The following is a 12680-nucleotide window of genomic DNA, read 5'->3' as shown; positions in this document are numbered from 1 at the left end:
GAAAGTCATGTGAAAGCGCCCACGTCAGCGAGAGTTACCCTTTGTTCTCATACAGCTTGCTCGTTGCACCTCCTGATCCAGATGGATCAGGGAGGGGCCAAAATTCTTCATCGTGAATGTAATAAGATTCCAAGATGGATAAGGGAATCAATCTGGATCAGGAGGCGCAACGAGCAAGCTATGAACAATGAGAGGGGCGCAGCTTATTTTCTCAGTCATACATACAACCAGCTTATCCAGGAAAAATCAACTGGCAACACTATAGATAAGACAGCAAGTGCTAGTACTGGATACAGCTCAGTCAAGAAGAAGCAGCCAGCCAGTAAGGTTGCGAAACGTCACTACTAATTGTGAGTACCTGGATTTGTTAGAGAACTCGAGTAATAATAAACTCTGATTACCCGAATAGCAAGAAATGTAAATATTTGTAGAGGAATCACATGCTGGCTGTGACCAATTGCTGATTGGAAAATCCTCTATTGAAGATGCGTCAGGAAAGGTAGCGTCAGTAAGCCCTAAAAACACCGGTAAAGATTCCGAATTGTCAGACTCTTTGAGTCCTATGCTGTGTGAAAGATATCCTCTGAATCCAAGAAGTTTACACAATGCTCTCATTGTATATTTCAGGTTCGCATGTGAGGTCAATTCATCGACGACACATATAGTACCCCATTGGCCATTCAGTTGTCGTACTTCTAATCTGCTTAGGTTCGAAGGGCTGGTCGTTTCGATTAATCTTACTTCAGGCGGCGCTGAAAAAAAAGTTTTGTCTTACTCGTAATTTAAATTTCGACAATATAATACAGGGTGTCCCAAAAAAAGAGGCCCTTCATTGTGCCATCTTTTTCGCCTATTTTTGACAAGTTGATCAAATATATTTTGGTATGTTAAGAAACCTTTAATTGTTAGCTTTAATAAATCAAAACAATTATTTCAATCGGCTCACAACTTTTGAAGATATGCTCTTTTAAAGACAATTATCCGTTTTTTACTCTGTCCACGGATAGCAAACAGAGTGGTTGGGATTGGTCATGCTGTGGAGTGGCCTGCAAGATCACCAGACCTCACACCACTTGATTTCTTCATTTGTGGCAAAATTCAAGATCTTTGCAAACGTATTACTGCTATATTCGCAAGTATCCGGCGCACAAGGTTGGTACGCAACGCAATTGATGCAATGAGGACTAGGAGGCAACCAGGTAGAGGGCAGAGCAACACAGTAAACTCACTTCAAAAGAACCAAAGACAAACTAACCAGCCCTTTTTAGGGTTACCTTTTATTCCAAAAAGAGAAATGACTTATGTTGTCAATAAAAAGAAAGCAAGAAACAATAAAGTAAGAAAGTAGGAAACATAATAAAACAAAAGGCATAAAATAACCGAGAAAAACATACATGACATAAAGTAATTGCAAGTATAGTAAAATAAGTCCCATCCCACATCAATTTCGCCCAAATTAATGACACTTAACAAAATCCATAACCCATAAGCCCACCGTTAAAGTCCATTCCCTAAATAAAGTTGTTATTTTATAAAGTTATCATCGAGGAATGTTTTATATTCATGCATGGTATATGCACTTTTCAATCTTTGAAGTAGCCAAACCTCCTCCTTTGACAGAGTGAAAAACGGATACATTTCTGTAAAAGGGCATATCTTCAACAGTTATGAGCCGATTTTAATAATTGTTTCGGTTTATTAAAGCTAACGGGTAAAGGCTTCTTTACATACCAACATATACTTGGTTAATTTGTCTGAAATAGGAGAAAACGAGGGCGCAATGAGGGGCCTCTTTTTTGGGGACACCCTGTATTTTGGTGAACATTAACTTTAATATACGTCGGCACGGGCACGGATTGAGCCACCAAAGAAAATCAGATACAATCGTCTTCTTCATCATCTTCATATTTTACCGACATACTGATTCTGTATTGAATATATCAGAGGATGATTTAAGGAAGCCCCATCATGCACTGCAAACGTGTTATCACTAGAGTTTCAACTGCCACTTTACTTTTCAAATCCCATTGAATTCTGTGCAAAAGATGTTGTTTAAGAATTGTGCGTGTGTCATTATTACTTGGTCGATTTCAGAACAAAAGTGATGTATGCATAAAGGATAATTCACACCTTCTGTAGGTAACATAAAATGTGAAATCGACTAGCATTTTGAATGCGTTTTTATTGTAAATATGTCAGTCCAAATTCAAATTTAACCATGCCCGTCAATGCAATGTGCGAGCAGTGGTGTCATGTTCACTCACACAGCTGTGCTAACCGCAAGTCAACACAGTGGCGTGGTGGGAAGTGCTTAAATCATCCTCTTGAATATATTATGCATTGGCGAGAACAACAAAATACTATTTTAATTATTCCGTTTTAAACATAACACAACCTTTTTCTTCACCATCTTCATGTTTTCACTGATTTATTTGTATTGAATTCATTATGCATTAACGAGGACAACAAAATACAGTTTTAATTATTTAGTGTTAAATTGAATGTAACCAAGATACCTTTTTTTTGCTTCTTCAGTGTGTTTGTTATTACACGCTTTGTTGGTGCGTGTTGGGGTGCGTCTTTTTGTGTGAGAGATGGTAGTGTTTGTGTATGTGATGATATTCCTATACTGATTTAATATATTTTATGATTTTTTAAAGCCTTAAGGGGGTACTACACCCCTGCCTCAAAAATTATAGCGCATTTGTGACAAGTAAGATATGTATATTATAGGGGCAAGAACTACAACTACTGCACTGGAAAGTTTATTTCAACACAGACAGCAGTTGTGGGGTTACAGTCAAAAATGAGGGAAAACCAATATTTGATCAATAAATCAATAACTACTTGCCTTGAGTTGCTGAATTTTCAATGCAGTAGTTGTGGCCCTTGCCCCTATAATATACATATTTTACTTGTCACCAATTCACTATAAATTTTGAGAAAAATGCAAAATAAGCACAAAATTGGCCAGGGGCGTAGTACCCCCTTAATGTACGATTTCCGTCAAATTTTAATTGTGTTATTCTTTATTCAAAATGTTGAAATAATATTAGTAATAACTGCCAGGAATGGTTGCTGTCCAATTTAAGTTGAAATAATAAGGTAAAGTGAAAGAAACGCCACTGGTAATTTTGGTCATTTAACATTCTGTTCTATGGAGGACATATTATCATAATTTCTTAAATTATGATAATATGTCGAACTTTGCTCTTTTGACCTACAAAGACAAACAAATTTGGCCGATTCCATAATAGGTGCAAGTTGGGACATGGGTAAACATTACAAATATGCAACAATAAAAAATCAGGTTTGAAAAAAATTAACCAATTTCATATTATAAGATCGTACTAATTTAATTTAATTTAATTAACGACCCATTCAGTGATCCCAGCGCAAGTGTAAAAAATAAAATTGTTTATAAATTGCTTAAAAGTGAAGGATAAGTCGTTCAAATTGTCATTTTGATTTTTTTTAATTAAAAATTTGGCAAAAAACGAAGAAAACAGCGGTATTGACAAAGTTGGAGCCCCATTCAAATACATAAAGTGTCAGTATATAAATTACTGATTCATGTAAAATGTGTCTTATTTTGTCTTAAATACACAGCTTCCGGCTGAAGCACTAGCAGGCTATGGTAGCAGATCTATGACAATGACAAAGGTACCAAAATATGAATTTTGATGATTTTTACGATCGTCCGGATGAGAAAATTACTGAATGGGCCTTTAATGTACCCCTTGCTACCAGCAGACTAGTCGACTCGGTGAATATCCAATCTATTATATATAATTCCACAAGTTCTTATGCTGGTTTCATACTACCCTGCCGCTTGCCGCTTGCCGCTGAGCGGCGTGGCGCACGCGCATTGCAGACAAACGGACACAATAAAGGCTTGTCATTGGTTGAAACGCCCTGCCGCTTGCCGCATACAGGAAAGTATGCTGGAGGCTTACCTTCCTGGGACGTCTGGTTAGTTGTGAATTATATAGAACATTATAGAATATTATAGAACATAGACCTCATTTTAATTGGTTTTGACAAATCGACCCTCCCTAGATTATGATTGATTTAAAAGTGTAAAAACATTTAACGAAGTGCTCAGGCTCATCAGACTCATTAAAAAGCCAAACGTCATTTTCAATCTTCAGGCAAATAAGGTTGTATAACAACTGAAATATGCATTTAATTAGAGCATTGATATGATCTTTTAATGCATTTTTCATGATTATGAGTGAAATGACTTCTGTAATACATGTGCTTTATGCAGATGATAAAACTAAATACTCGTACATCTTACGTGATTCGCATCCCATTATTTCAAATTTCACACCACAGTCTGTACAATGTCGTGGCAGGATTCGAATAACGCTGCTAAATACGACCTCATCAAATATCACAAGTGATGTTGAATTATTGGCAATACCATAAAATACCTGTTAACATGGTTAAAAACATAAATATAATTATACATTTAGGAACCACATCCAATTTGGTCCTATAGAACTATCGGTGCCCGGTTAAGTACCGATGCCTATTACCACCACTCCTTGGAGATGTAATAAATTGTATCAAGCATAATAATTAACAGTTGCATAGTATTATTGTTTTTCATTTAAGTAAAAAACTAAAACACTGTACAAATGTTCAGGGTACGATAAAAAGTGCCACAGTACCTCTTCGGGCACCGATAGCGCTACAGGACCAAAAACGATGTTGCGGTTTCTTTTGTGGTTTCTTAAATGTCTGGGTTTAAATGATTTTCACATACCAGTATTGCTACCAAAATCAATGTGTACGTGTCAGACATTGGACGTGCGTTTTCCGTCTTTGTAGGCAAAATGTATGAATGCCTCCTCACGTGAAAAGCATATTACGCATTGCATTTTGGTCCTGCGTTATATACTGGGGTACCCAAAAAGCTGGTTTTGTTACATTTTGATGTGCAGCATGAATTTCATTTAAAAACACTCTCTTGAAGATTCAATTAGGTCTTAAATTGAGGTCAATTTATTCTATATTGCTAGTGTAATATCATGTTTTAAAATAAATGACGTTTGAAATGAAATGTGTCAAGGGTGGTTGTGCATTAGGGGAGGCGGATTAAGGGAAAGTACTCGTATCGTAACTTTGATCTCCCCTTTAAATATAAAAAATTGAATCTAGTAAAGAAATGTCTAAATGAACTCCCAGACCTCTAGACCAAGTTAATAAAATACATTATAATACTTTCTTACAATGATTGTATATGGGGACAAAGGAGAGGAGGGGGGTTGAATATCCCTCTACTTTGCTATTGTTTTTACCTTTACTCTCTCATTTGGTAACCTATTTTCATAAAAAAGGTGTCAAAATGAAGGATGGACCACTTCAAATGAGACTTGTAAGTAAAAAGTTTGAAACATATAACTTTTTTACTATGTGACACAAAAGCACCCCAATTTATAGCACATAACCTTTTCCACGTAAAGGCTGCAAAACGCACCCATACTAAAGAAGATACGGTTGTATTTTCTTAAGTGTGGAAGGTATTTTTTTCAAAGGTCTAGAATATCATCATTGTAATTATTAAGCATAGGGTTATTTTCGCTAAATAATAACTATAACTTACTTTATGACTACTGCCCGTGGTGTTGTAATTCAGTGAGGACTCATTGATATACCGGAGTTCGTCATCATCGAAGTTGTTCACCATGACATAAAACGTAATATTTGCATCGTGACGGCATCCTTTAATGATGATTCCACTGAGGAGCTGACGTGTAGGAAAGGAAACTTGTATCCATGGGTCATAGTGGGATTCTGGAGGTAACCAACATCTTTCTGACGTAATTCTCGCTTCGGTTATTTCGTGATATTCTTCTCCAGGGTGTGATGCTGAGATCTGGTCATCTCTTATCATAGATTTATCTTTCATTCCAAGTTCAATCGAACATGATACTGTGAAATGGTAAAGAAAATACTGATGTTAATTAAAACAAGATCCTAACCGGGTCCTGAGCATTATATCCAACGTCCATTAGCAGTGACGTAGCTTGAGATATTTTCAGTGGCGGCACCGTACATTTTGTCGGGTGGATTGTGGGGAAAAGTGAATGTCAGGGTAAATGTGTGTAATATTTGTGGTCACTGTGTCTGGGAGTAAGAGGTGTGCTTAGGGGTGGGTGTGTGTGAGTGTGGTGTGATGGGGTGAGTGTGGAGATAAGCTTTTATAATTATGTGCAATATAATTCTGAATATTATATGTTTTTCTTATGTTTATTTCTTGTAATATGTATTTTTTTATGTATAATAATAGTAAATAATTTTTTGATGCTTTAATATATTGTAAAAAGTGACGCAATTTGGCTATTTGCCACGATGTTATTTTCAATAAATATGAAATGAAAAATGAAAATGAAATGAAATGAAATGAAAATGTGTGTAATTTTGGGGTTTTGCATTGAAAGTGTGGGGGAGACAAACATGGGCAGGACGAGATTTTTTTTTTTTGGGGGGGGGGCAAATGCCACCCCTTGACACCCCCCTCGTAGCGCCTCCACTGGTTATTTTGTTGGGAGGGGTACCAAACCTGATTTGCGGAATATCAATAACGACTTTATTTTCTCAAATAAGCAGCCATTTTCATTATCCTCAAAATATTAGTTTTCCAATGATACAATGTTGTCCGAGCAATAATGCCCTTTTAAAACCTTTTATTCAAAACGTTTTGATGACATTTAAATGTCGGGTTATAATAGAAGTTATGGAAACGTTTTTGAAACCTTTTAAATGCTAAAACACTACAAAAATTTTACAAATGTTGTCAAAGTGTTATTCTCGTGTATGAAATAGGTTAATAAATGCGTATCACTTGTTGCTCAAAAAATTGTACAAAATAATGCACTTGTACTGAGATGTTGGTGTGTCTAATGCACCCCTAAGGGGCTCGTGCATTAGACGCATCAACATCTCAGTACAAGTGCATTATTTTGTACAATTTCACTCCCAACAAGTGATACGCATGTAATAACCTATAAATCAGTAATATATTTGGTTCTGATAAATGGTGACATTATTCATAATTGCACGGAACGCGTTTTTGGTCTCGTTTACATGGTGCGTAAAAAGGATATTTATAAACGAAGGATTTTTCAAACGGATTCTAAAAATTTGTATAAACACACAAAATAATATAAAGCTACATCAAGGCGGCGAATGGCATGATAGCGCCGGCAACTTGCGAATCCGCCGCGCCCGGCCGTATGGCATTTTCCATATACTCGGTTAGTTTTGTGGGGTTCATTATCGTCATGACGGTTTTAGCATGTATTTATATTATTTATTAACATAGGCCTATTTGTTTGTGATATTTCAAGCGTTTTAAAATTTCAAAATAATCCCATTCAATTACACGGTTGACGATGAAAATTTACTGAATTTAGAGAATGCAATGCGACCACCACCTGGCTACATCCAACGCACCAACATTTCTCTCACTGCGATATTTAATTGCTGAGAAAACTTGATTTTAGAGAACAACTTTATACGTTTTTTATACGTTTCTATGTCTAACCTTAAAATGTTTTGCATCTAGTTATCAAAAAAAGTATTAGAACGTGGAATATTAAAACGTTTTATACCCTTTATATAAGGCGATAATAAAACTTTTTATATAAAACATTCAACTGAGGAGTGTAGGTGTGACAACACCTATACGCAACAGTTCTGTATTGAATGATGGTGTAAATATTAAATTCACTACATTTAAATATATATAAAACATTATATATTTTCTGGGTACTTACCCTTTGAATTAGGTATGAAGTCTAATAGAGACGCAACTTGTGGTAAATCAAACCATAGAGAGAAGAGCAACATTAAAATTAATGAAATCTTCATCATTGTTCCTTTTTCAGTAATTCCTCATATTGCTATAACAATCATGATTATGTGAGCTTTATCTGAAACAAGCAATCCAGAGAGTATTGACCATTTGGTTGACGTTACCGAGATTGAGTGTTATCCGGTTGTTCCAAGTGTCGGTGTACAAATGGACTCACAAAGCTTCACAATCAAATCAACTGTCAGATCTATGCAAAGCAATTAAACAAATTATTTTTGCAAGCTGAACGAAGTGGTATACAAGGACCGTTACAAACGTCAATCATCTATATCATCATATACAGTGAATAACAAATTCTGGTCATCACTTCAAGTACTTCAAGTATTGTTTTAAATTGACAGTGCTTCTTAGAAATTTAAGTTTTGATTTATTTTATTACTCGGTATTATATTAGAATATCTTGAAAAGAACGTTCCCGCAAACTGAACGAAGTGGTAGTTTTAAAAGAAACCATTTAGAAACGTCAATCATGCATATACAGTCAATAAAATTGTTTAATCTTGTCTTCATTTCAAATCAGTCTTGTTTTTCAATACTTTCACGTCCTTTTATTTTTATTATCTTTTTCTATAATCCTTTTATTTTTGCCTTTTCTATTATCTCTTTCTTTCCTACCTTTCTTTATGTTTTTCTTTTATTGATTGACACCTCTACCTCTACCTCTACGTAAATACTTGGCAAGGTCCATAAGTTTGGATGTAGTGCCAAGGAAGAAAACTTGTTGCTCCCCTGCAGTGCAGGTAATGAAGGTGCCGATATAATTATACAAAGTGCGAGTAAAAATGGACTTACATTGAACCAGTAACTGCTCCCCTGAACACCTCGTAAGTTGGAGAAGACAAGGTGCTCACTGGTAGAGAATTCCACCAGGCGACTGTACGCGGGAAAAACGAAGCTTTGAAGAGCTGGATACGGGCTGGTAGTGGATTGAATTTACTGGGATGGTAGGCTCTTGTAGAGGATGGAAGCATTGGAGTCATGTAAAGAGCTGGGTTGACTGCCACAAGGTTGTTACATATCTTGTACATGAGAATGAGGCTGGATGTTTTTCGCCTTTGCTCGAGGGAGACCCATTGTAATTCTTGAAGCATTGATGAAACACTGTCTTGCCGTCTGTATCGGTGGAGGACGAATCTTGCAGCCTGCCTCTGTATGTTTTCAATTTTATTGATGTCTTTTTGATGGTATGGAGACCAGACTGGACATGTGTATTCAAGATGTGGTCGGACCAGCGACATGTAGGCTTGTTCCTTCAACTTGCGAGAGCAACCTCTCAGATTTCTGTGGATGAGCCCCAGGATTTTATTTGCACGGGCTGTCACACCGCTGATGTGTTTGGACCATGACAGATTGGAGGTGAATGTCAAGCCAAGATATGGATAGTCGTTGTCAACAGATGTCAGAGCACTATTCCCTAAATGATATCGGCCGTCAATAATATTGCGACGTAGGGTGAATCTCATAGAATGACATTTGTCAGTGTTAAATTTCATTTGCCAAATAGATGTCCACTGGTGAAGCATGTCAAGATCTTTTTGCAATGCTAGTGTGTCTTCTGAATTGTTGATAGGTCTGTACAAGAGGCAGTCGTCTGCGAAGAGCCGGATATTTGAAGTAATGCCTGATGGAAGGTCATTTATGAATGATAAGAACAGCAGAGGACCAAGCACTGTGCCCTGGGGCACTCCTGAGGTGACGGGGACCCATTCCGATGCCTGGCCATCGATGACGACTCGTTGCGTGCGTTGTGTTAAGAAGTTGTCTACCCAAGCGAGTAATGAACCTCGAACTCCGTAATGTTGTAGTTTCAGGAGGAGGCGCTGGTGGGGAACGCGGTCGAACGCCTTGGAAAAATCCAACACAATGGCGTCAACTTGGCCTTTATTGTTGAGGGCACTGGCTAGATCGTGTGTGGTTATCAGAAGCTGGGATTCACAGGAGCGGCCTGGGCGGAACCCGTGCTGGGCGTCTGTAAGGATGTTGAAGGTGTCATAGTGGTCCATCACCTGACTGAAGATAATGTGCTCAATTAGCTTGCTACATATGCTCGTGATTGAAACAGGGCGGTAGTTAGAAGCTGTACTCCTGTCCCCTTTCTTGTATATGGGAGATATGTTGGCTATTCTCCAAGCATTGGGTACAGTACCAGTGTCTAATGACTGTGGGAATATAGCAGTTAATACTGGAGCAGTTTCAACAGCCAATTCCTTCGAAAAACGGGCAGGGATAAGATCAGGCCCAGTCGCTTTCTTGACCTGTAAGGACTTGAGCAGCTTTAACACCCCTTCGGTTGAGACGACAATGTTGTTGATAGATGGGTAAGCAGAGCCAGTCATCTTAGGCAAGTTAGATGTTTCCTCAGTTGTAAAAACTGACCTGAACTGGTTGTTGAAGGTGTTTGCTTTCCCCCCGGGCTTTCCCCTTGCTGTCGAATATGACCTTGGAGCCTTGCTTGAGAGAAGAAACGCCAGTAGAATCTTGCTTCTTGGACTTGATAAATCTCCAGAAAGCCTTGTTAGATTTATCCTCTGGATTATTGAGCATGTTATTTTGGAAGGACCAATAGTTCTGACGGACTTTCTTTGGGTCAACTTCCTGTAATCCTTGTATGCTTCCCAATCAGATTGTTTTTGAGTCATTATAGCCTTATTGTAGAGGCGCTGTTTTTTTCTGCTCATCTTCCGCACCCCTTTAGTGATCCAAGGGTTTGTATGACGGGTAGCAGAAATCTTGGATGGGATATGATTCTCCATAAGCTCAAGAATTTTGGAAGTAAACATGTCCCAATTTGACTCCACGGATCTTGAGTTAGGGTCGCTAGATAGGAACACTTGCTGAAAATTAAGCATGTCAGCTTTCAGGTTGTTAATGTCGGCTTTATCAAACATGAACACTTTGCGGGGAATTTTCCTGTTCAGCTTTGGCTTAGTGTTCAATGTGAAACAGACTAACTCATGGTCACTGATCCCGGAATACACCTTACACTGCTCAATGAATGCGGGATGGGTGGTGAGAACGAGATCAAGGATGCTTTTGGTTGCACCCGAAATGCGTGTTGGTTCCTTTACCATTTGGTCCATAAAAAATTCATTGCACATATCAAGGAGAAAAGCACATTTTGAAGGTTCTATGGCATAAGGTTTTACCATTCGGTCGATCCAATCGATATCGGCTAAATTTATGTCACCAGCAACGACGATGATTGCGTCCTTGAATTTCGATTGGATATCGGACAGAGAGTTTGCAAGTTGTTCAAGATTGGAAACAGGAGATTTTGGTGGACGATAAAAGGAGCCCAGAATTAACGGCTTCTGATGCTGGATGTGGATCTCGATCCATGTCAGTTCAGCCTCAGATTCTATAATATTACACTCAGTGGCAATTATGTCGTCTTTGATCATGATAAAGACACCGCCTTTCCTCCCATGGGCGCGATCTTTCCTATAAGTAATGAAGCCAGGAGGGGTAATTTCTGTGGTGAGGATAGCACTACTGAGGTTCCAATGACAATGTCTGCATTATGATGCTGAATCATGTTCTCAAGCTGGGGAACTTTTTCGTATAAACCATCACAATTCACCACTAACACTTTAAGTTTCCGATGACCTTTGTGGTGAGATTGACTGGGAACCTGTTTGGAACGGTGAGGATTGGTTGAAGGGGATGATGATGCAATCGGTAACCCAATGTCCTCAGAAAGGGATAAGGTAGTGTCATCCAGGCAACTGAAGGAGTTTGATAACGAAATGCTGGAAAGCGTGTGGAATATTGTGGGGCTGATGTTAGGCAGGCCACACTGGCAACAAATCCACGCTGCACTACTATGTGCATTGGCCTCGTATAGAGTTTCTGGCATGTTCATACACTCGATGTGGTACCAGCCGTCACATTGATCGCACTGGAGACATTGCTGGCCCCATTTAGCTGGTTTTTGGCAGATAAGGCATGGGTATTTCACCGGGCGTGGCCCAGGATTAACCTCAGTATCACCTGCTAACAGGAGAAGAGCCATGGCTAAGGACACATTTCTTTTGGGGCTGAAAAACATTTTCGCCTTCATGTATGTAAGTTTCAGTGAAGTAAACGTGGTTGATGGGCCATAATTGTTCGACTCATAATCAAGAACAGAAAAAAATGAGCATGTGTAGTCATCAAAGTTCAGACCCATTTCTTCCAACCAGAACACAAATATGTTGGGAAGGTCAGCTTGCCTCCGTAGTACTTTGTGATTGATTGAAGCTCTAATATCATCTGTACGGCCATTGGTCAAATTGTTCGGCCTGTGGAAGATTTGAAGAACACTCAGAGTTATTATAACTAAGTAGAGGGTGAACTGGTATGACTGCATTGTTCAGTAACAGTAGTACTACCACTAGTACCAGCAAGTAAGCAGCCAAAGTCGGATAGTTAAGCTTATAGAATTATTTGCAAATTGAAGGCAGAATTGATGCAGAACAATAGGAACAATCTCACCATGTTTTGAAGAGATGAAATACAACATAGCATGAGAGAACATGAAGTCCAATTTCTTGTCCATGCAATGGGCGTGGCATGACCATTGTGGTAGCTGTGTACAACCATAGGTAATGGGTGCAGAATGACATGTGGGCTACAACGAATAATCTTCGTTGACCAGATCTGGTCCAATAGTCGGCAATAATGAAACTGAGATATAAGCAAAAAGTGAGGAGAAAAAACAATTAAAAACATAAAAAATGGGCATATAAAGGGTTCATAACTTTGCAACCAAGTATTCAAGAGACCCGTGGATTGAAGGTACTAAGCAAGTTACTAA

At 38.3% G+C, this 12680-nt stretch overlaps 1 protein-coding gene across 1 annotated transcript; it reads right to left on the bottom strand.

Moving 5' to 3' along the window:
- Positions 1-8673: 8673 nt before the first annotated feature.
- LOC140166927 (uncharacterized) lies at positions 8674-11286 on the bottom strand. Its single transcript, XM_072190411.1, has one exon. It carries the CDS (start codon positions 11284-11286, stop codon positions 8674-8676), a length of 2613 nt encoding a protein of 870 aa, XP_072046512.1.
- Positions 11287-12680: the final 1394 nt, after the last annotated feature.

This window comes from Amphiura filiformis, chromosome 12 (genome assembly GCF_039555335.1).
Source record: "Amphiura filiformis chromosome 12, Afil_fr2py, whole genome shotgun sequence".
NCBI lineage: Eukaryota > Metazoa > Echinodermata > Ophiuroidea > Amphilepidida > Amphiuridae > Amphiura > Amphiura filiformis.
Note: the sequence above shows the minus strand (reverse complement) of the source record. Positions and strands in the feature narration are given on the sequence as shown.